Consider the following 24,797-nt stretch of genomic DNA (forward strand, 5'->3'; position numbering starts at 1 on the left):
TTGTTCTCCTTTTGTTTTGTACATTCCTTTTTTGTGCGGCAAAGAAAAAACAAGGTGGTATTGGAACCGGAGAATGAACGTTTTGCGGTGCTGCAAATGCTTGCATTTGATGCGGTACTTGGATTGTTTTGCCACGAGTTCCCGGCATGCAATGCGCGAAAATCACGTGATTGCTAAACAAGGGGGAGGGTGCATCCAGCCTCCTCGGCTGTAATTGGTCCAGCCCAGAGTCGATCATGACCAATTGGCCAATCCAACACCTTTCATTATATACACCCTTCCTAAAAAAAAAAAAAAAAAAAATCCATCGGCCCATAAAAACAAAAAATCGCCAGCGGCCTACCGGGCAAATGCCCGGTATGCCCGATGGCCAGTCCAGCTATGCTGTTATTCCTTGGAGCAACTGTAACCCACATGATTAAAGTATTCTGATTGTGATTCTGACTTTGATAGTTCACACAAATGTTCAATAACATAAAACACTTGTGACTTTTTTGACTCAAAGCTTTTTGTCAAGTACTTATTGACACTAAAGCAGGGTTTTGTGATTATGGGCAAATATGGCTGTAAGTTACAGCTTGACCGGTTGCTTGTTTGCTTGACTGAAAGGTTTTTTAATGTGGTTTTAAGGTTTTAAAGCTTTTGTGTGTGTATGTTTCATCAACCATTTCCCTTGTAAAAATGTAAGATGGTAGGGTTAACTTAAAAGTAACACTTCCTCTATGTGTTGAATATACTTCTGTATTTTATGTTTAGTCAGCCAGTTAAGAATATGATACTGATCTCATCTCACTGCTACTGTGTCTTGTGCAAAAATACGACAAACATTTTAACTGCATTTTCCTTCCTTTTTGCATTCAAAGATAACCATAGCTTTTAATGAGCATTAGTGGACAGAAAAAACAACACTGCACCACACCAGATTACACAAGTTTCTGATATGTTTATTTGTGGAACTGTAAGGATATCAGAAGTTCCTGGTAATGTAATGGTAATGAGGGTTTTATATTTAATTGAAATAAAAGCTGGAGAGTCAGAAGAGCTGATGAACATTTTACCAAGAGAAGAATATGTGCCTAAAGTTTATTTAAAAAAAAAAAAGGAAGTTCAGAGGACGGTCAGAGTAGCTATAGCAAGAAACAGCCTTTAAAACAGAAACTGATTCACAGTAATGTCAAATCCCCAGCCTCAAAACATATGAGCCAAGGCCTGGTCTCGTCTGGTTGTGCTAACTTATTTAACTGACAAACGCTGAAACTTAAATACACCTCATGTATATGTTTCAATTTTCACAAACCAAAATCAACAGTGTACAAATTAAAAATAAATTGGCTGAGGACATAGTGACCACAAACATTTGCATGCGTACGTCTAACAGCAAATATACCGTTTCCTGTTACACTTCTTTCTTTAATAAACAGGAAGAAAGGGAACTCAAAGTTACACAATTCTGTTTCGAGGATACAAATAAAAAAATCCCTCAGTTTTTCTTACAAGTGGGAGTGGTCATACAGTCAAAAACACAAGTACAAACCAAGTAGCTCCAAAATCCAAATATTAGACAGCTAGTTAGAAGTGCTCATCAATCAGATGTTTCTTTCATAGATTAAATATTAGAAATGTGGAATCAGCATTTGTTATTGAAATCTGTGTGATTATTATTTCAATAATGGACCAAAAAGAAAACTAAATTCATAATTAGCACTAACACCAACCAAAGTCACTGAATTTAGAAATGTATCTTAACTCATCATGAAATTTTAATAATCAGTATAGCAACAAGCAAAGTTTGTCACAGAATCATTGGTCTGACTGTGGAAAGCTATTCTACCACAATACTGAAATTCCTTGCAGGACTGCAGGGTATATTGCTTGCTCTCTGCTGTTCATATTTCTGAAAATGAACAGGGAGACATTGGTTTCCAACCTTGTTGCATGCCACAATCACAACCCTTTTCTTTGCACCAACTGTAATTTTACAATCCTTGTTGCTTTTTGTGGATATGACTTCATATATCAGCATTTCTGAGTTGCTGATGCACAAGTTCCCTGCATAGTTATCCGTCTTGCTTAAGCGTCGACCGTCTCTGCTGCAGATTCTGATCACGTTCTCCAGATCACTTTTATTGAGGAACGATTGCACTGTAGTTCTGCACCAGAGGTGTTCTTTTTTCAAATACCTGCGTTAATAGATCAATAATTCAGTACATATTATCACATCATGGATAGTACGCCAGTTTTCAGCTTGCTAAACAACTTCTGCTTAGTTTTCAATATTTTCTAATGTTCCCAGTGTTACAATTCCTCTAATAGGTAACAATATGCACTCATAAACACTAAGCCTCGATGTGGAGCAGGATACAGAAATCTGTTCGCTTATTTGTAACACAATTCCTCCACAACATTATTACTTTAAACCTTCTAGTTTCTAGACACATAAAATGCTGAGTTTAATGACATCACATGAAGATGCTCATAAAGCAGCACCGTGTGGTGTAGCAGCATGTAACCCTCTGGAGCCTGTAAGCTGTTACTTTAAAGGTTGTTTCCTACTGCACACAATAAAACTAAACTTTTTTGAATGATGTACTTTTAATTTACCTTTTCCAAGCATCTAGGGAATTTCTGTCAAATTCCTCTTGAAGGATGTGTCTGCTGAGAAATTCTTTATAATGACTTTTGGGGCTTTTGTCCTGACACGGTGATGAAGGCTCTGCAATCATACTGCTGCCTCCACCAATAAGGGCTACAGTGACAATGATGGTGATCAAGACAATGAATCTCATTTTATCTGCAGTGAAAAGAGAGAAGGCGACAATCTAATGAGGCTGAAAAGAAGGCAACAGGACTTGGAAGATGTTTCACCTCACTGAAGAGGCTTCTTCAGTTACATGTTTGTTCCATGATAGGGTGAGACAAGGTCTCACAGTGGCTCATTTAGTGATGCACATGATTAAAAGTGGGTCAACAACCCTCTGAAATGCACACCCCTTTACTTTTGTAATAGTCTTTATTTAAGTGTCAGTCTGTCATCGGTTAGCTGACTGCAGCTGGTCCAAAACACTGCAGCATGGTTACTAACTGAACACATGCAAGTGAGATTACATATGTTCCAAACTAACATCCTTACACTGACTGCCAGTCAGTTTTCGCATTAACTTTATGATTTTATGATATTATTATTATTATTATTATTATTATTATTATTATTATTATTATTATTATATTAGCACACTCATACCTTTTGAACTGGTCCTGCAAGATCAATGAGGTCTGTGGACCAAATGCTCCTCGCTTTCCCAAGGTCCAGATTAGTGAAGAGAGGAGTGAAGAAGCCTTTTCTGTGACTGCTCCTAAACTGTGGAACAAACTTCGCGTTCAAATCATGACTTCCTTAACATTAGACAGCTTCACAACCAACCAAATCACAACCAAATCAAGAAAAAAGTATCAAGAAAGTATGAGCCAGGAGACATTAGTCATCTTACCTTTCTTTGTTGTTGTGCTGTGGAGAACTGATAATCCTGTTGCTCTACTGTGTTAGAATTACTGCAGACGTCTTTACCCACTTCCTCTTTTTATCTTTTAGTCAACAGGAATCAAAATAGTCGAAAGGCAAAGAAAAGGAAGCAAAAACAGTGCATCATCAAAAAGTACTGCAGTGCAAATGGAGTGATTTCAGGTTATGAGTATATGAAACTGAACCTGTTTAATTTTCTCACATTACTACTGTACCAGACCTCGAGGAGACTAACTAACTGTATTATAGGCATACCAATGTGGGTGTACATATGTAGTTCACCAGTACTGGGATGCGATGTCTCTTCATGCTGGTTCTGCTGGTTTATCAAAACTCTGAAACATATCATTAGTCTGGCTGTGGAAAGCTATTCTACCACAATACTGAAAATATTTACAGGACTGTAGGGTATATTGCTTGGGGTTTGGTTCTCATATTTTTGAAAATGAACAGGGAGTTAGAGAGACAGAGACCGATGAACAGGTACAGGTGCTCTAGTCTGTTAGAATTTCTGCACTAAGATTTTCTGTCTTCCTCAGTTAGTATTTTAATTAAGACTAATAATCTTCTCCCAGATGAAAAAACACAATAAAGCTAGTCCAAAATCAAGGCAAGATTTTCTGGGTCAACAATGATGCACATTCCTGAGGTATGGAAGTCTGGTCACAGAGCACAGCATTACCAACACTGTGAGGCAAGGGCTTGGGTGTGTAGTTGGTAGAATGAAAAGTGGGATTCAGAGGAGAAGGTGATGATTTTGACTTTTTTTCTTGGTATTCGTTCGATTGAAAATTTTGTATATCATATTGTAGTGATTGATATAAAGATAATCTAAGTCATTTCTTAACATAAGGCTTGTTTTGCTAAACAAGTCTAACAAAGACGTCAAGGTGACTTCAAGAGAAATATCAAGCTGACATCGAGGTCACATCTCATGCTTGGGACAACTTTCATTTTGGAACAATTTTTCAGACATAACAAAACCTCTTCACAAATCAATATGTTATCTTGGTGGAGGGGTTTGTACAATGGTTTGCAAAAGTATTCGGCCCCCTTGAACTTTCCCACATTTTGTCACATTACAGCCACAAACATGAATCAATTTATTGGAATTCCACGTGAAAGACAAATACAAAGTGGTGTACACGTGAGAAGTGGAACGAAAATCATACATGATTCCAAACATTTTTTACAAATAAATAACTGCAAAGTGGGGTGTGCGTAAGTATTCAGGCCCTTTTGGTCTGAGTGCAGTCAGTTGCCCATAGATATTGCCTGATGAGTGCTAATGACTAAACAGAGTGCACCTGTGTGTAATCTAATATCAGGACAAATACAGCTGCTCTGTGACGGCCTCAGAGGTTGTCTAAGAGAATATTGGGAGCAACAACACCATGAAGTCCAAAGAACACACCAGACAGGTCAGGGATAAAGTTATTGAGAAATGTAAAGCAGGCTTAGGCTACAAAAAGATTTCCCAAGCCTTGAACATCCCACGGAGCACTGTTCAAGCAATCATTCAGAAATGGAAGGAGTAGTCAAGTCAAGTCAAGTCAAGTTGGCTTTATTGTCACTTCAACCATATACAGTTTAACAGTACACAGTGAGGCGAAACAACGTTCCTCCAGGAACCAAGGTGCTACATGCAACATAAATTTACAACATAAATTAACAGAAAACACTAAACTAGCTAACTAAGAGGCCTAGTTAGCTGGCTAGCAGAGACAAGACAGACTGACCTAACATAAATGACAACATAAATTAACCCTTTACAGCCGATCGGAGCGGGCACGCTCTGTTTTGCGTAACTATTTTTAAATCCCGGTAGCACTGCAACCACGTAAGCTAGCGCAAAAATTTTTTTTGCATATGAAACCGGAGGAGTTGTACTTACATCTTATGCCATCAGCTTGTCCTAGGTCACGGTTTCCTTCCACATAAAGCTTTGCAAAAACTGCATAAAAAGCGCTTGCAGGAACAAAAACATAATATTCCAGAAACACGCTTTACCGATCTGATCAGCTGTTCATAACACTTCCTATGTTAGAATAGACGTCAGCGCGAACTTTTGCATTTCCGCCATTACCTGCCCGAAACCGGAAGTGACGTCATTTTCGCGGAAATGTAGTCTTTTTTTACTATCAGGGCCTCAGGGCCTATACTCGTCTTTTTAAAAGTTATCTTTGACTTTATGACTTTCTGTGTCGTTTCTGGGATGCTTAGGACTCATATTGCACTGCTGGAAATAGTTTATTTTGATGCATATGCTGCTTTTTTGCAAATTTGCAGTATAATATTTATTTTCGTTTTTCCTGCAGTGTATAAAAATTGGTGTATTTCAAAAATAAAACTATGAAGACACTTAAAATAAATTTCCTGTGGTGGGAAACTATTTTGTGCAACTTTTTTGTATTTACAGTTTTGAGGGATAAGCCTCTTAAATTTCTCTAACTACAAATATATGTTAAAAAAGCAAAAACGATTTTCAATTTTTTTGTAGTTTATTGCACTTTTTTGCAATTTATGTAATTACTATGTACTTAATGAATACATATTATTAAAATCTGGGCTATAATGGTTGTATTGATGTATAGCAACTTGAAATGCTCCCAAAAATGGCACCACAGCAGGTAAAAATATAATATAAGCTCTGGTGGACTTGGTTCTATGGTAGGTCTTAAAGGGTTAACAAAAAAAAAAAAAAAAAAAAAAAAAAACCTAACTGTGTATGGCACAACTGTAAACCTACCAAGACAAGGCCGTCCACCTAAACTCACAGGCCGAACAAGGAGAGCGCTGATCACACTGTAAAAAATCAAACTTGCAGTTGTTGAGCTTACAGTCATTTCTTTCACAATTCAACAATAAAAGTTCAGTTGGCCCATAAACTCAAATACATTAAGGGTTTCAACTAATCATTTAACGTTTTGGAGCAAAAGTTGGTCTCAGATGAAATTTATTGCTGGCAAAATGAATGAATTCAAGTTTTACATGAGTTGAAGCTATTGGCGCCTTTCTGTGCCTGAGTACGCATGCGCATCTCATATTTTTGGATGCTACGGGGTCTACTTTGCGCTTTTGCAAGGACTGAAAGCCACCTGGCCGTCTGCCGTAATGAGAACGTGAGGCTTTTTATACCAGGAGCTGGATAGATCGTTCATCTCAAGTTTCTAAAGGCAAGTAATGTTTCTTTTATTATATCAGACAGTATATGTTTGAACAGTCTCAATTTGTCTTTTAGAAATATCACAACTGAAGTTTTTCGTATTTTTCCGAAACTTAGCATAGCATTACTTTCTTGGCTAAGAGGCCTTGTGGCTTATGGGTATGTGTTTACTATATCATTTAAGATTCCATGTCACAAGCTACGTGCCATGTCACAAAACAATGAAAATCCGACAAACTTCGCTACTAAAGAGGCGCGCTCATATCTGACAAGCCTCCGCGACACCCCCTAAGCGTATTTCATGAAGTGCAGTCTGTGGCCGCCATACCACCGAACGAAACAAAATAGGCTGGCTCACTCATGACCAACGGCAGCAACCCCCCGCCGCTATTTAAATAAAATAAAATAAAATAAAATCCGGGGCGCCTGCTGCTATGTCTTAATTTGTTCGAATCACATTTAGCCAATAAAATGTGTGCTTTAGTTTCTGTGTGAACGGGGTGGTGGAGTCCTCATGGCCAGCGAGCTCCACTAAATGAACTAAATGAAATATGAGATGTGACAATATCGTTTATATTGATATAGTCTATGTTACATTATAATTATACTCGTGGAGCCGCAAGTTTGCCTCTCTTTCGTCCACTTTTGTCTCTACGCTGTGTTACTCCGCCTCTCTCCTTCACTGAACACAACTCCCCCTCCCCCATCGCTTCACCTGCAGGCAACGACAAGATGGACACGGCAGCTATCAAAGAGGAGCTGGTCGGTAAAAAGAAAACATTTGAAGATTACTATTTTAGTGCTGTCAGCGTAAAGTTAATGCCATAACTGCATTAACGGGGCAAATCTCCGTTAACTAGTTACTGCGGATCACCGCGTGCGTGGGGCTGGGTGGCGTTAGTGAGCTAACCGGGCTAACGCGTTGACGCACGGCCTAAAATCCTTTCATCTCAAAAATCGACAGTCTGCCTTATGTATGAATTCTTGTTGTGCTTACTGACCTCGAACCAATTTTATGTGGTACACAGCTTAAAAAAATATGTCAAATGTTTTGGTACGACTTTGGTAAGCTATGAAGCTGCACTGCTTGATGGATTGTTGGAGCATTACGGCTACCGAGGAGCCTCGCAGAGTGATACGTACTCTGCTTCAACGTAATATTACCATATTATGTGTGTAAGGACCATAAATGGCACCTGTAAGAGACACGGTTACAAAGAGGATTTCAAACTCCAGGCTGTCAGTTGCGCAGTAGAACTTGGAAACAGAGCAGCTGCAAAATCTGTCTTTGTTATTATGCTCAGCATCTTTTATTTTACATTTTGACTGCACAATTGTGAGCTTTTTGTTATGCACAAAACAACATTGTTTTGGTTTATTTATGGAGCACCATTAATAAATGCACTGATAATTTAAACAGATGCTTCAGGAGTTTTATCCCACTCATACTCTCAATCCAATGTTTGTCATTCTAAGTTGTAAAACCAATCACACAAAATTATCCTTTGCTTACATAATACATCCCAGTATACTGTTGGTGCATTCCATGTAGAATACAATTTGTTAATAATAAATTAAATAAATTAAACATTTGATGTAATGTATGTTTTGTAAATTATTTGTTTTACTGTGTTTCACATGGCATTTTACAAGGCAGAATCAGCTCACTTTAGTGAGCCAAAAAAATTAGGACAGGAGAAAAAAATTCTTAAGTAATGTCAGGAAGCTGGCATTTTATTTTAAAACTAATTGCTATTTTTATTTATTTAGAGAATTAAAAGCCAACTCCAGACCACTGCTTGTCCTGATTTATGAGGGACTGATGAGGAGTTGGTAAGGAGAGGAATCAGAACAGGAGTGCCTGCCCCCCCGCCCCAAACACATTATCAGGTAATGTAACTTTGGTAATTTGAGATTAATTCAGGTTTCTTTTGAATTGTTGACACTGTCCTCTCCTCTCTTCTCATTATAGCTTTTGTATGCAGTGCCAGTTCTGCTCTTTTGTCTGTTCAAGCCAAGAAGTACTCTTAAGACATCACCAGCTACGACATAGAAGAGGATTTCATTTGCCCTGTGTTTACAGTGACTGCGTCTGTTCGTTCAGGACACGAGGGGCATTGAAGTCTCACCTCAGCAGATCACACAACAGGGCTAAGAAACCAGATAGAAGTTGTTCACATCCTGCCATCTGATGTTTTGAATCTGTTTGTTAGTGACTATCTATCAAGATAGGTTTGATATTCTGTCTGACAACACCACCTTTAAAATTGGATGAGTAACATTTGTTACAAAAATTTTTTTGTGTTTTTGGAAGGACTTTATTTGTGGCTGAATGTTGTCAGTATGTTAAAAATGGCTGATCTCAAAAGTCAACATTGTCAGTGGTGCAGTTGTGTTTGAACACAAAGTTATTTGAAAATCAACTGTGTAAACATTCATTGGTACAACAGGGAGCACCTCATGAAAACTATGAAAGATACTTTTTCTAAACTTTAGGAAATTGATTGGCAAAACAAAAAAATATGTTGTGTAAACTTTAGGAAATACGTTGCCGAAACTAAAACTAATACCTTGTGTAAACTTTAGGAAATACGTTGCAAAAACAATAAAATATGAGTTGAGAAAAAGGACAATTATTAATTTTGTCAACACAAAAACATTAGCTAAAGCAACTTATCTCCTAAACTTGAAATTATAAGTTATCCATCAGAACCTAAAAACGTAAATGCAGTCGGTTGCCTTGAGTTTTTAAGTTTTAGCAACGTTTTTTTTTTTACAGTGCAGAAATGCAGCCAAGAGGCCCATGGTGACTCTGGACAAGCTGCAGAGATCTACAGCTCAGGTGGGGGAATCTGTCCATAGGACAACTACTAGTCGTGCACTGCATAAAGTTGGCCTTTATGGAAGAGTGGCAAGAAGAAAGCCATTGCTAACAGAAAACCATAAGAAGTCCTGTTTGCAGTTTGCCACAAGCCACGTGGGGGACACAGCAAACATGTGGAAGAAGGTGCTCTGGTCAGATGAGACCAAAATGGAACTTTTTGGCCAAAATGCAAAACGCTATGTGTGGCAGAAAACTAACACTGCACATCACTCTGAACACACCATCCCCACTGTCAAATATGGTGGTGGCAGCATCATGCTCTGGGGGTGCTTCTCTTCAGCAGGGACAGGAAGCTGGTCAGAGTTGATGGGAAGATGGATGGAGCCAAATACAGGGCAATCTTGGAAGGAAACCTCTTGGAGTCTGCAAAAGACTTGAGACTGGGGCGGAGGTTCACCTTCCAGCAGCACAACGACCCTAAACATAAAGCCAGGGCAACAATGGGATGGTTTAAAACAAAACATATCCATGTGTTAGACTGGCCCAGTCAAAGTCCAGATCTAAATCCAATCGAGAATCTGTGGCAAGATCTGAAAACTGCTGTTCACAAACGCTGTCCATCTAATCTGACTGAGCTCGAGCTGTTTTGCAAAGAAGAATGGGAAAGGATTTCAGTCTCTAAATGTGCAAAGCTGGTAGAGACATACCCTAAAAGACTGGCAGCTGTAATTGCAGCAAAAGGTGATTCTACAAAGTATTGACTCAGGGGGCTGAATAACTACGCACACCCCACTTTGCAGTTATTTATTTGTAAAAAATATTTGGAATCATGTATGATTTTCGTTCCACTTCTCACGTGTACACCACTTTGTGTTGGTCTTTCACGTGGAATTCCAATAAAATTGATTTATGTTTGTGGCTGTAATGTGACAAAATGTGGAAAAGTTCAAGGGGGCCGAATACTTTTGCTGTCCACTGTATGTCCCAGGGATCCTAGAAGCAATGTTGTCTGTGGGCTTTTGCCTGGGATAGGGTTACCAGGGCTCCGCCCTGGAGCCAGGCCCAGGGAGGGTGCCCGAGAGCGAGCGTCTGGTGGACGGGCCTTAGTCCATGGGGCCCAGCTGGGCACAGCCTGAAATAGGGACATGGGGCCATCTTCCTGCAAGCCCACCACCCGGAGGAGGCACCTTAGGGGTCCGGTGCATTGCGAGCTGGGCGGCGGCCAGGTGCGGAGGTCCTGGCAGACCAATCCCCAGCTACCAAGACTGGCAATTGTGACATGGAATGTCACCTCTCTGGTGGGGAAGGAGCCTGAGTTAATGCGTGAGGTTGAGGTGAAAGGTACCGGCTTGATATAGTCAGGCTCACCTCAACGCACGCCTTGGGCTCTTGAAACAGTCTCCTGGAGAGGGGCTGGACTCTGTCTCAGTCTGGAGTTGAGGCGGCGGGCTGGGTATTCTGGTATCCCCTTGGCTTGCTGCCTGTATGTTAGGGTTTCTCCGGATCGGGGAGCGGGTCCTGACCGTCGTCTGTGCTTATGCGCTTAGTGGCAGTTCAGAGTACCCAGCCTCAAAGAGATTCTGCCTCGAAGAGATTCTGGCAAACCACCAGGCAACTCAGGAGGGGATTGAAGGTTTTTCAGGGAGTTTTCAGTACAGTAACAGTAACAGCCTCGAGAGGGCAACAAAAAACAAAACAAAACAACTTTCTTAGTCATTCATTACCAGTAAATTAGTGTGAAGGGAAACATATGACCATTTCCTAACACAAGTTGACTGCGGCCAACATCCCAAGTGTTATTTGTGTATTTGAAGAAGTACACTCTTGTACTATATGTGTACTATATGTGTGTGACATTTAAAATCTGGGTCACTGTGGCTGAAGCATAATGCAGAAAAATAGGAAGCACAGCAGACATCAGCTAGTCTTTTGCTTACCATGAAGTAGTCCACACAAATGCCCAATAACATAAAACACTTTATAACTTTTATGACTTAAACATACAAGAGAAGATTGTAACTATGTTTTTTTTTCAAGTACTTATTGCCACTAAAGTAGAGTTTTGTGATTATAAACAAATATGGATGTAAATTAAGTTTAATTAAGCAAACCAAAATCAAGACTGTGTTGCTGTGCTACACTACTTTATCTAATAAACAGGAACAAGGTTACACCATTCTGTTTTTGTGGATACAAATAAAAAAAACATCAGTTTTTATTTTGAATGATACAAGTGGGAGTGGTCTTACTATCAAAAACACAACTACAAACTAAGTAGTTCTAAAATCCAAATATTATACAGCTAGTTAGAAGTACTCATTAAACAGATGTTTCTTACACAGATTAAATACTAGAAATTTGGATGCTGCATTTGTTTTCAAACTCTCTATGATTCTTTTTTCAATAATGTATCAAAAGAAAACTAAAGAAAAATTCATTAACCCTTTATTCACCATTAGCCAGCTGACAGGCCCATTTTCCAAGCTCTGTTTAAATGACTGTAACTATCTCGTCGTTTATGCTAGGGAAAAATGTGAATGGTTTCAAAAAAAGACAAGCTGATGCTAATGCTAATGCTATCTGAACACAGAAAGAAAACTCAACTCTGCCTAGAATTTATCACGTGAGCTTTGTACTACTGTAACTCATCAACTCTTTGAGCTTGAGGGAAGTGATCTAGGTGTAAACACTTTTTTATACATTATATTTAGTACAGTTCATATTTAAACTTGATGTTGTGTTACATTTTGTTCGTGTTGAATATCACTTAACTCGAAATCTGATCCTTTTTTAATTTATTTTTTCCCCACGTAAACTGTTGTTGCATTGCCATAACAATACAGTGATGTAGAATGACTGCCAGATATTGAAAGTTGAGGTTATTCTGAAAAAAAAGAATGGCAAAAGCATTCACATATAGTATGATTTAAGACCCCTTTACAGACAAAATTACCAAATAAGTTACTACTTGGTAAATAAAGGGTTAAAGCACTAACACGATGCAAAGTTGCTGAATTTAGAAATTAATCAGTGGAAAGCTATTCTACCACAATACCGAAATTCCTTGCAGGACTGCAGGGTATATTGCTTGCTCTCTGGTGTTCATATTTCTGAAAATGAACAGGGAGACATTGGTTTCCAACCTTGTCGCATGCCACAATCACAACCCTTTTCTTTGCACCAATTTTAATTTTACAATCCTTGTTCCTTTTCCTGGATGCGATGTCATATATCAGCATTTCTGAGTTGCTGATGCACAAGTTCCCTGCATAGTTATCCGTCTTGCTTAAGCGTCGCCCGTCTTTGCTGCAGATTCTGTTCACGGTCTCCAGATCACTTTTATTGAGGAACGATTGCACTGTAGTTCTGCACCAGAGGTGTTCTTTTTTCAAATACCTGCATTAATAGATCAATATTTCAGTACATAGAGATAATAATATAATAATAATAGTATTATTTGTTCTCTTATTTGTAAAACAATTCCACACACATAAAATGCTGAGTTTAATGACATCACATGAAGATGCTCATAAAGCAGCACCGTGTGGTGTAGCAGCACGTAACCCTCTGAAGCCTGTAAGCTTTTACTTTAAAGGTTGTTTCCTATTGCACACAATAAAACTAACCGTTTTTGAATTATTTACTTTTAATTTACCTTTTCCAAGCATCTAGGGAATTTCTGTCAAATTCCTCTTGAAGGATGTGTCTGCTTACAAATTCTTCATAATGACTTTTGGGACTTTTGTCCTGACACGGTGATGAAGGCCCCGCGGTCATGCTGCTGCCCCCATCAATAAGGGCTACAGTGACGATGATGGTGATCAAGACAATGAATCTCATTTTATCTGCAGTTAAAAGGAGAGAAGGCAACAGTCTTATGAGGTTGAAAAGAAGGCAACGGGACTTGGACTTGGAAGATATGTCACCCTCAGAGGCTTCTTAAGTTACAAGTTTGTCCCAAAATGCACTGTAAAATAAATCTGAAAAAATACAGTATAGTTTTTATTTTTAACATGACTTAATATTTGCATTTTATTTAATATTACAATTATTTTCTGCTATGATATCACTAGTTTAACCCTCCTATGCTTTCAACTTTTTTGATTATTTTAAATTTATGGCACCTGTAAACAGTTGTTTTTTTTATATATGTGCTTTATAAATACATTTGACTTTGACTTCAAGAAACTTAAAGACGTCCAGTTGCCTTTAATTGAAGGTACTTCCGCTGCACTGACCTGGATGACTCCGAACCTACACAGACAGAGAAGGCAATACTGATTAGCTAACATATTTTAAAAAGGATACACTCAACAAATCATTTAAAATAATGAATATGCTGTGCATTCAAATAAAAATAAAAAAACAGCATCCAGAAACAAAATCAACATATCATATACGTTTTAACATCACATTGCAATATTGTACATTAGTGTTTGGTAACTCTTATATTACTGTAGGGTAGGATCATGTGCAGAGTGCCACTAATCTGTGTTATTCCTTTAACATCTCAATACGACTCTTATATCAAGAAAAAACGTGAGTACACAAGATTGCAAAATTACACAATTTCATCTGATAAATGAAATTTCAATATCATTAACTGTATAGGAAAATACGAGCCAGGAGACAGAAAAGTCATCTTACCTTTCCTTGTTGCTGTGGAGGACTGATATCACCTGGTGCTCTGGTGGGTTAGAAGCACTGCAACATCCTTTACTTGCTTCCTCTTTTTATCTTTTAGTTATAACCAATCATCTTTCTCCAAATAACAGGAATCAAAACAGTCAAAGGCAAAGAAAAGGGAAGCATAAAAAAAGTGCATCATCAAAAAGAAGTGCAGTGCAGATGGAGTGATTTCAGGTTATGAATAAATGAACCTGAACCTGTTTGATTTTTCTCAGATTACTACTGCACCAGACCTCGAGGAGACTAACTAATAGTATTGTAGACATACCAGTGCTGACATATTTAACCAAACTAACTAAGAATAATAATAATTCATGTTTATCTTTATTAAAAAATGCACAAAAAGAGTGTAAAAAATAATCCAAACTTTCTGAGGACTATAAACATTTACAAGCATTAAATGACAAATCAGCTGGCTGGTCCCTTTTACACGAAATATGTAAACACATTTCAAGAAACTGTGGTTCAGTTTTTCAAAACTCTACAAAACACAACTGAAAAGAGTAAACCACTTTATCAAAAAAAGCACAAAAAACACTCAACAACACTCAAAATCTCATTTTCTCATCTCAAAACTGATTCCATGTCACAAATTCCAGTGTGTGCAAATATCCCATTTCTCCGTTTAGTGTAGAGTTGTTTACCTGCATAGCATTTGCAGTACTACATGTAAGTGCAACACAAATCGTTCTATAGTAAAACTCAGTATTTTCACCTGAAGTGTAGGTGTAAGTGTAAGACTACAAAGTAAATGTGTGCTCAGATACAAAAAAATGAAACAATATTTATTTGGGAAAGGGAAATTACATCTAAACCTCATCTTATTCTCTCACTCTCTCTCTTCTTCTTTGTTGGTGTTGCTTCATCTTCTTGCCTAACACCTGCAAAAGTTATTCTTGGTCTCTTTTATATTCTGACACATGACTGTATTCTCTTTCCAACTGAGTTTGCACATGTTTGCATGTTATATGCTTTGTCTCTTTGCTTAGTTACTTTTGTGTTATTTTGGTAGTCTTTAGTCTTGCTTCCTTTGTCTCGCTTTGCCACCTGTTGCCTCTCAACCAGCTGCCTCCACTTCCTCTCATTAGTCTCGGTGTGTGCAAATGCCTCGCCTTTACGTTGTAAATATATTACATTTATACAATACAATTATATTTTGTCTACACTCTGCTCCCGTTGCTCTTGTGGACTTTTGTGATGTCTTCAGATTTTTGGATTTCCAGTCAACATTCAAAGCTCACCTTGAGTTAAGACTCTATCTTAGTGTCCTTTCACTCACTGGTCATTAAATAAAAACCACTACTGTAAATAGAAATGACCTAAAGGCTCCAAATGTAAATCCACCTCTTGTTACTTGTGGTTTTCTGGTTGTCTTGCCATTTTTAAGGAGATACTTCAAAGTTTCCCTTCAGGCATATCCTTCACTAATAACAGTTTTTATAATAATTATTAATGTAATGAGTCTTTGCTAATAATGTAAGATATGCTTACATAACCACTTCTAACACTAAGCATACGGTGCACTCTGAGGTGTAGTTAAAACAAACAATCAAACAAACAAACCTTGTGATCTATTGATTCTGTGGTCAAATCACAAATGTCTCCGAAACACTGAGGAAAGCCACCGACTGAAACATCAGTTTCTTTCTGCTGGTATAAAAAGTATAACTGTGGATTCTGATCTCTAAATCTGAGGTGCCAACAACTGTTATGCTTCATGATTTATGTGGTTTAGGTCAGCTTTTTTAATCATACTGGCCCTGTCATTAACCCAATTTCTGCTTTGAAAATGTGTAAGAGGAGCGCTCAACTGCCATGCTGAGAGAGGAGAGTTTGGAGGGGTGAGTTACCCAGGCATGAGCAGGACACACAGCAGACCTGCTAAAACCTTTTATTTTAATTTCAATATAGCGGATGCTGATGTTGCACACATCTGAGGTAAAATGATTATAATAACACAGAGCTCAGCAGCAGCTTCTGTATTGGTCTCACAGCACTACAGTGACTAAGAACGTGGAGCTAATGTCACTGTAAGGCAGAGCTTCACGGAAAAATATAGCATTAATGTTACTAGTCTAAAATTTTCTCTTAACATTAGTGAGTGCTAAAAAGTGTCTGGCCAATTCACTTTCACAGGAAGTGTTTTCTAAACTTTGCTTGCATGGGTGAAATGAAGAAATGAAACAGATTGTAGGGTTCCTCACTGTTATTCTAAGAAAGAGTCAAGCTCCAAAAAAAAATCTGAAAAATCAGGTGGCTTTTAAAGCCTTTTGAGTTCAGACATAGCTAAACCACAGTGTGCTGTAGCTTATTAACTTTTATTGCACTTAAAAATGTAGCTAATGTAAAATGTAATTTTTTTTTTTTTTTTTTGCTAATGTCAGCTGCAAACTTGCTTCTCTAAAATCCCTGCACTCCTAGGGCTGAAGGAAGAGTAAAGGAGACAATATACAGCTGGTTTCATTAAGGTTTGGATTTATTCAAACTACAAAATAAATAAAACTAAAATCTTAAACATATTTCATTCTTTTTTCATTGCAAACACAGTTAAAATATTAAAAAATATTCCCTAGATAGAAGTTTGTTTGTTTCTTGTGTGTATCTGTGTAAAACATATTTCTTATGCTGTAAATGGATTATTTAAAGTGACTCATGTAGACTACAGTTGAAAAATGTAGACATCAGTTTACAGTATCTAAACTGCCCAGTTAGACAAATTGTTTAACAGATGTGTGGAGTAACAAGGAGGGTCTGTAGAAATAAGCATCTTGTAGACTAAATGCTTGAGGTAGTGGTTAAAATCAGCTTTTCCCAAACACGGAATATAAGTATGCCATTAGAAATCATTGAGTATGCCGTGGAAGATTATCCAATTTCACCTGATTGATACTCTTAGCAAGTGGCGTGTTGTGACAGGCACAACAGTTACATTCTCATCCACCAGATCCACTTAATTGTACTGCCCTTACCACCAGCAAGATGAAGATGAAGAAGAAATACAAAAGTACAAAGTCGAGCTGCGAATATGACAACACTGCAGGGAATAGCGATTACTAAATAACTGAAAACAAAAAGCATCAATCTGGCCTGGGTCCTAGAGAGATTTCCAACCCAGATGGCCCTGGCTTTAATAGTGGAAGAAAGCAAAATAAAAAGTAAACACATGACAATACAGTTAACATTATCTTGCCTTTGGATTGTCATACACTGGAGAACCAAACTGAGCCCATTCTGCTACGCCTGGTGCGCAGGGAAGTCAAACAGTGCCACGGTTCCAAGAAAACTTAAACACCATCTCCAGACAAAACACCCATCACTTCAAGCATGAACATACTGAGACGCAGGCAGCTTTAATGAGGAAAACCACCAATAAGAGCAATAAAGCACTTAAAGCTAACAAGTTGCTGAATTGCAAAAATGCATACATGTTTGCACCAATGGAGCAGCTGCCATGCTCGGGCACACTAAAGGATTTGTAAACGGAGTGAAAGAGGAACATCTAGATGTCATTGCCATGCATTGTTTTCTGCACCCGGAAGTACTTGTTGCCAAGACTGCAGGAGGAACTTAAAGTGTTTTTCACAAATCAGAAGGACGTCAAGTTACTCTCAAGGGACCAGTGGTGTATAGAGATTGAAAATGTGACGTCACTCAGGGGTAAAACCGCAAAGAATTCTGGGAACTCGTGGCAAGAGGTACTAGCGCACGCAGGCTTTCAATTGAAATCAGTTATGCAGCGATAAAAAGAAACACAAAAAATGGCAAGAAGCTGTTGTATTATTAACTGCAATAGCCGGTCGCATGACAGCCACGGAAAGCCGACGGGTAAAGAGATCGGTTGTTATCGGATTATGTCGTTGAAGAGAAATTGTTCGAGCCATGTTTCCGAAGTAACAAAGAGGCAACTGGATTGCAGCCATTCAAAGATCAAATATAACGTCCCAGAACACTCCAGCTCACAGGTTAGTCTGCTCCAAGCATTTCCACAAAGGTCAGTCTGCTGTTGTAGTTAATGCGTCACTTTTCTTAACATAATTGGTGATATAGGTTACAAGCAAGTCTGGCGCTGAACAGAAATTGTCGCGCTATGCTTGTTTGTTTATTGTGCATAAATAGTGAATTGTCCTGACACAATATTACGTTTCGCTTCTGTTATTGCCATGGTACATTGACAAAAACATATACTTTTATTCACAGGATAAAACAGTTGTTTTGTATCACTAATTGCCCAGTACGATTACAGCATACAGTATTATTGTCACTGCTACATTTCTGTGATGCTACCAGAAATTATTTCCACTACTAATTAATTACCGTTGAGCTCAAAGGTCCTATTAATAAATGGTTAACGAATGTGTATTTATGAAGACGATTTGTGAGACTGGTAAACTTATGATACGTACGATGGTCTTTACTTTCTACACGGTGCATTTCAAGGTCCTGCACCCATCTGTCGGTGAACTGTACCTGGGCTTGTTGCAGTGACCTGAAGTTACTAAACTTCATGAGTGTATGCACTCACTCCAAGAACCGTATAATTATAAATATGAGCGTGGTGAAAGTTGGGCAGCACGCTAATGTATTTTGTCCCTCTGTGTGCTTGTAAGGGTCCAACCCTTTCACTGGTTTGATTTTTTTCCCCGTATCTTTTCTTTGACTTTTCATCAAGACTGTCTTTGTACGGACCGGCATTGTTCTCCTTCATTTTGTACATTCCTTTTTGGGGGGCAAAGAAAAAGCAAGAATTTATTGGAACCGAAGAATGAACGTTTTGCGGTGCTGCAAATGCTTGCATTTGATGCGGTACTTGGATTGTTTTGCCACGAGTTCCCGGCATGCAATGCGCGAAAGTCACGTGGTGTGTCAATCTCTATAAGACTGCTGTACCTGGCAGATATATTTGAACATCTGATTGACCTGAACACACAAATATAAGGCATAAATAACAAATTGCTCACAAGTAAAATATACGGGATTTGGTTGAAAGGTGCAGCTCTGGAAACAACATGCTTAACGTGCCAACCTGAACATGTTGACACACACCTAGATATGGTAGGGTGTCAATAGTGGTGGATTTTGTGATTTTTCTAATGTGAAATATGTGCTGTGGTTCCAAAAGGTTGGGAAACTCTGGTTTATGTGAACACAACCAATAACAAGAGAAGAATCCTTATTAAATCATCCCTTTGCACATAATCATAATTAACAGTATTTAGAGTGCATCCCCATAATATGTATACATTTGCATTGCTAGCATTGCTATATAGTGCATAAAAGAAAATTCTAAAACCCATGCCTTTATTGAACCTTCATTGATTCATGTTGTCATTATAAGAAAAGAATATGGAAACCCAGGCAATCAAATTCCCACTTTAATATATATAATGCCTATAACTGATGCATTCACTGCTCCAAAACCAGTGCATGTGATTACTACTGCTTTTCCATAGCAGATATAATCAAAGGATCGCTGTTTTTCTCATCTGGTTTCAGATGGAGACTGAAGTACGGGAGGATCTCACCACCAAACGAACACTCAGTAAATGAGTAGATGTGAGACTGAGACATCACATCATAAAAGGACACGAGCCCTTCTTCATAATCTACAAACACCCCGACTTTCCGAGGTTTCACTTTAAATGAAAGGTACACGGGCGGTATTGTCCGGGTTGCGTATTTTTTGTCTCCACAATGTGCAGTAACCCAGTAACCTTTGTCAGGGGTCACTAAAAATTTCCCCTTGCGGTAAGCATCACATCTGGCCACACCCAGATCCCACCCGGTCTTGTTGCTGACTTCCACCTCCCAGTATGATTTCCCTGATGTCAGCCTGTTGAGCCCCAGGACACTTCCAAATATACCAGACCTCTGGGGAGAATTAGGATCTTTTGCTGTTTTTCCACCTTTTCTCACTTCTTTACCATTATCAGAAATTACAAGACTTGAGTGTGCAGAAGTCGGGTCCAGCTTCACGTCCACTACAGTCAAAAGAATACACTTAATTAAAAAAACTGAACCATGTGGTAAGTAGATCTATAAACATCACACATAGGTCAACACATAAAAATCACTCTTTATTCCTTTTTTTAATCAACATTTTTGTTAAAGGGCTCCATCACACCAAAATATGGCACTAAGTATTGATGGAGTCCAATCAGACTGACCTTTCCAGACCTCACCGTAACAGAGAAGACTTACTAAATAAAACAGGTTGCTTAGCCAGCTAGGGCTTTAATTTGTTTTATTGTTAATGTTTTTTAATGTTATTTGTCTAATATCTGTGCTAGATTTCAATTCTCACAATATTCAAATGCAACAAATTCATTTTGTTGAATTTTAGGAAAAAGATGGATGGGTTGCCCACCCAGTTCAGAAACAACAAATCTTGTGTTATATGGTTTCTCTATATCACCAGCTGTCGGGATTAACAGGATAACAAGTGAAAAATAATAAATAAATTCTGGATAATATTAAACTGATCTTTGCCATTATTTTCTAAACAAACGCAGAAAATTACATGAGAAAATAATATCCTAGATTGGGGAAGTGCATACTAAATTGTGCTTAGAAATTACTTAACTTTAGCAAAAGAACAAATTCAACTCTAGAAATTAAAAACATATTTAAAACTAAAATCAAAGGCTTTTATTCTGAAAATCAGACTTACTGTATCAAACTGATGTCTAATTTTGAAAATGTCGTTATTATTTTATAAGCATATTGGTTTTCCTTTAAATAAAATTATGAAAAAACAGGGCTTTTATTTTGAAAATCTGGCGCACTGTCATGGTCCTGGGTTATTTGACCCAGCGTTTTGTGTTTTCTATTATTGTAATATATTCTGGTTGTGGTTTCTAGCTCATTGGTTTTGGTTCGGTTCTTCTTCAGTTTAGTGTTAGTCATCCCTACCTGTGTGTTCCCTCTGTGTAAAGTCTGTTTCTTTGTATGTGTGAGTTCCTGTTTTATTTTGAAGGTCGGTGTCTCAGGTTATTGTATTCTGTTTTTATATCTGTCAGTCTCGTCAGCTCCAATTTTCCCCAGCTGTGTCTCTTCCTGTTTCTCATTCCCTGATTGCCTCTTTGTGTATATAAGCTCTGTGTTTTCTGGTGTGCGTTGCTGGTTCGTCTGTGTATTTCCCAAGTCGTTTCCCTGAATCTCCCTGCATCTCTACTTCTGGTTTGTTTCTGTTAGTTTTCCAAGTTTAGGTTTTGCTTAGTTTCCATGGTCACCCTTGTCGTATCTGTTTGTATCACCATCTGATGAATAAACTCCCTTGCATCTGAGCTGCCTGCATAAAGGGTCCTTTAATAATTTACGCACGGCTTGCCCAGCAAACTGTGACATGCACACCTGTTCCCTGTTTTTACTCACTGTTAACATTGTTTTTATACTGCTGTAATTTTTTTTTTTTAAATACACACCTCCAAATGTAGAAATCCTCTCGAGGTCTGTGGAAACACACATTTGAGTAAGCTGCAGTATGTCTAAAGTTAAATTAATACAAGTCATGAGAGACCAAAAGACTTACCTTTGGATGCGAGTTTTTCTATTTCCTGGCCAATTTGCTTCATCATGGCTGAAGTCGTACCTCGCAGTGTCCCGAAGAAGAGTGAAGTGTTGTCACATAAAGTTTTCCAGTTAGCAGATTCTTTCAGGCCTGTTACAGGAGAAAGCTGTGCATGTGTGCAAAGGTAAAAGTTAGCTTACAGCAGGCACGATTAATTTGAATAAATCAGAAATAACACTGAAAATGCACAGATGTTGTAAATGAAATTTTTCCTCTTTTAAGGGAATTTATGCTCCAGTAGATGGATCTCAGATCCTTGAGGTTCACCTCCAAGTCTGGGTTGTTGTCTAGGTCATCAGTGGCTTTTTTGAGCACATCAATTTCTCTTTGCAGCTTGTGGGTGAGATCTTGTGCTTCTCTTTTCACTTTCCGTCTCCTAAAGATAACAGAGAGGGCACGTGGGAATCCATTTTATTAAAACATAATGCACCAAAGGAGCACAAAGAATCCTTGCGATGTTAAAATGTTCTTCAACGATGCTGACAGACTAACTTCTATATGCCTCACAGGACCAACCTGTCGTCCACAGTCTGGCATGCTTTCTCTTTAGCATCCTCCGCAATTTTCATCACCTCTGAGAAGAAACTGTTGATCTCCAGCCATTCGGCATCCAAGCTACCCTGAATAGCCATAAGAGAGTAACGGCGTCAAAGCAATATCAAAATAAAGGATTTTCTTTTTTTTTTAAAAATGTTGCGGTCTTTACATTGCAGTTTATTTCAGATGATTTGACCTCGGCCATCTTGTGGTCTCGGGAATCAATTTTCTGCCGTAAATCAGCTTTCATCTTTTCTTGTCTTTCCTTGAAAAGGGACAATGGAAAATGTTAAAATACTCAAAGTTTATACAGGTTATAAGTCTTATACTAGCAGTCATGTCAGCAGCTCTATGAGTCACTGCGTAGTTTGGATTTGCCAGTACTAGAGTCACACATTTTTCAGGTTTGTCATAAAAAAGCATTAGTTACCTGAGCCATGTCACAAATGTTAACCTCCTGGTGAAGCTAGACAAACAGCCAGTTCATTACCTAACTGTTAATGTGTTTATTTCAGGCTTTACCTCAAGTAATCTGAGTATTTGAACTCCACCTCTGTGCTTTTTCTAATGGAATTATCAGACAGGATTGTCTGTGAGGTACTACCTTGTGCTTCAGTTTTGGAGGATGAAACTCTGGTAATGAATGACTGTATATTCACTGTGTTGAAACTGCAGTACCTTTTGTCGCCTTTTAGCCTTCTCTCTCTCCCGTTCTCTCTCCCTTTCCCTCTCTAGTTCTCTCTCTCGTTCTTCTCTCTCGCTCTCTTGTCTCTCTCGTTCTTGTCTTGCTCGTTCTCTCTCTCGTTCTTGTCTCTCCCGTTCTTGTCTCTCTCGTTCTTGTCTCTCTCGTTCTTGTCTCTCCCGTTCTTGTCTCTCTCGTTCTTGTCTTGCTCGTTCTCTCTCTCGCTCTTCTCTCTCTCGTTCTTGTCTCTCTCGTTCTTGTCTTGCTCGTTCTCTCTCTCGCTCTTCTCTCTCTTGTTCTTGTCTCTCTCGTTCTTGTCTTGCTCGTTCTCTCTCTCGGTCTTGTCTCTCTTGAGCCCCTGTAAGAAAAGAAGATCAATGTTATCATGTTGTTCTTCAGAGTCTTGTTCCTGTCATGAACTAACTTAAACATCTAACTCTGCATATTACTGTGGTTGTCTGACTGGAGGATCAGACAATCCTCCAGTGATCAATTATCAGCTATGTGTTTTTGTCTTTGTTTTTTCAGTGCAGAAACTGTAAAAACCAAGCCATAGTACATATTAAATATCGTAGGAGATGGCAAAAAAGAAATCATGTTTGATGAAACTGTAGATTTAATTGATGTAAGTTTGACAAATATGGGGCAAATATTCTAAAAAAAAGTAATTATCTAAAACATGAAAATAGATTATCACTGTAAACCAGTGAGTTTTAGTTAGATAGTCACTCCCCGACCCTGTAGCAACACAAACTGACCACTGTACAAACACATTGGTAGACTCACTATAATCCAGACTCATACACATGCCCATCGAAGGCTCTCGTCTGATTAGAGATCCCATAAAGGCCGGCATAGGATGGAAACTAGATTGCCCACTTTCAGGGATCCTCATTCCCTTTGGTGTGCAGCCCATCCTTCCCTGGTGAACTCTCAGGCCATGGTAAGTTGTGAAAGACCGGCCGCAGTGACAGAAGTGTTGCTCCATGTTGGATGAGTTGAGTATCTGTAGGGGACTGATAAGGTACAAACAAGCAGGTATAAAGACATGCACTGTCCAGAAAATGTGATCAGTAGATTTTGACTTACAGTGTATTATTTTTCGTTGTGCATTATTTTTTCAATCTTAATGGAGGAAGAATTAAATAAGTAATCTGTGATCCACCCATGAGGGTGATTCAATACAAATTCATATAATAAAAAAAAAAAAGAGCTAGAACTAAAGTTTTATGTCTTGGGGAATTTTGAGTTTTGAGGATTTTTTTTAATTACAGCTATTGTAAAATGTCTGAATTTAAATCTCTAAATCACTTATATTGTAGTCATGGAGTATTTGATGTCAATCTGGAGATGTGTGGACAGTGATTAGGCACCCTCTAGTGTTACAGATTACATGTTACAGTCTTGCACACAGAGCCAGATGAAAACAGGAATTTAAATAGGGAAAGTTCTGTTTCTGTAACATTATAGCTTCAAACAGTTTTCAGTAATAAACTAATAAATGCCTAGTAAAATAAAATTAAAAGCAACAATCAAAATAACTTGTGGTTTTATAGTAATCCAAATCAACTTGAAGTAGCTAACAGCATATTTAGACTACATTTAGCTATATAATGTTATAACACGATGTTTATTAAGCATATATGCAGAATTTGTTTTTTAATTAAGTTGAGTTACTGATTGAATCATCACAGTTCTAATACACACTATACTCACAGTGTCTGCATAATCTATTTTTAGAGTTCGACAATGGATATTATTATATTTTATTTGAGTCAACCCAAGTTCATTTCTCTACACACCTACACACAT

At 38.2% G+C, this 24,797-nt stretch overlaps 1 protein-coding gene and 2 long non-coding RNA genes across 3 annotated transcripts; 1 reads left to right on the forward strand and 2 right to left on the reverse strand.

The window, feature by feature from the left end:
• Positions 1–923: 923 nt before the first annotated feature.
• Positions 924–3,586, reverse strand: LOC113019163 (uncharacterized). Its single transcript, XR_003271963.1, has 4 exons — positions 3,489–3,586; positions 3,242–3,358; positions 2,602–2,791; positions 924–2,180 (listed from the first exon to the last, which is right to left on the reverse strand). It is a non-coding gene; the product is annotated as an uncharacterized LOC113019163 (long non-coding RNA).
• Positions 3,587–7,418: 3,832 nt separating this feature from the next.
• On the forward strand, positions 7,419–9,190 carry LOC113019164 (uncharacterized). The gene is made up of 3 exons (XR_003271964.1): positions 7,419–7,448; positions 8,457–8,576; positions 8,659–9,190. It is a non-coding gene; the product is annotated as an uncharacterized LOC113019164 (long non-coding RNA).
• Positions 9,191–19,632: 10,442 nt separating this feature from the next.
• Positions 19,633–23,008, reverse strand: LOC113013938 (E3 ubiquitin-protein ligase TRIM21-like). The gene is made up of 7 exons (XM_026155185.1): positions 22,982–23,008; positions 22,473–22,568; positions 22,283–22,386; positions 22,034–22,142; positions 21,728–21,872; positions 21,621–21,647; positions 19,633–20,177 (listed from the first exon to the last, which is right to left on the reverse strand). Exons 2-7 carry the CDS (start codon positions 22,551–22,553, stop codon positions 19,633–19,635), a joined length of 1,011 nt encoding a protein of 336 aa, XP_026010970.1. The 5' UTR covers positions 22,554–22,568; positions 22,982–23,008.
• Between the last annotated feature and the right edge of the window lie 1,789 nt (positions 23,009–24,797).

Source organism: Astatotilapia calliptera, chromosome 3 (assembly GCF_900246225.1).
Source record: "Astatotilapia calliptera chromosome 3, fAstCal1.2, whole genome shotgun sequence".
Classification (NCBI taxonomy): domain Eukaryota; kingdom Metazoa; phylum Chordata; class Actinopteri; order Cichliformes; family Cichlidae; genus Astatotilapia; species Astatotilapia calliptera.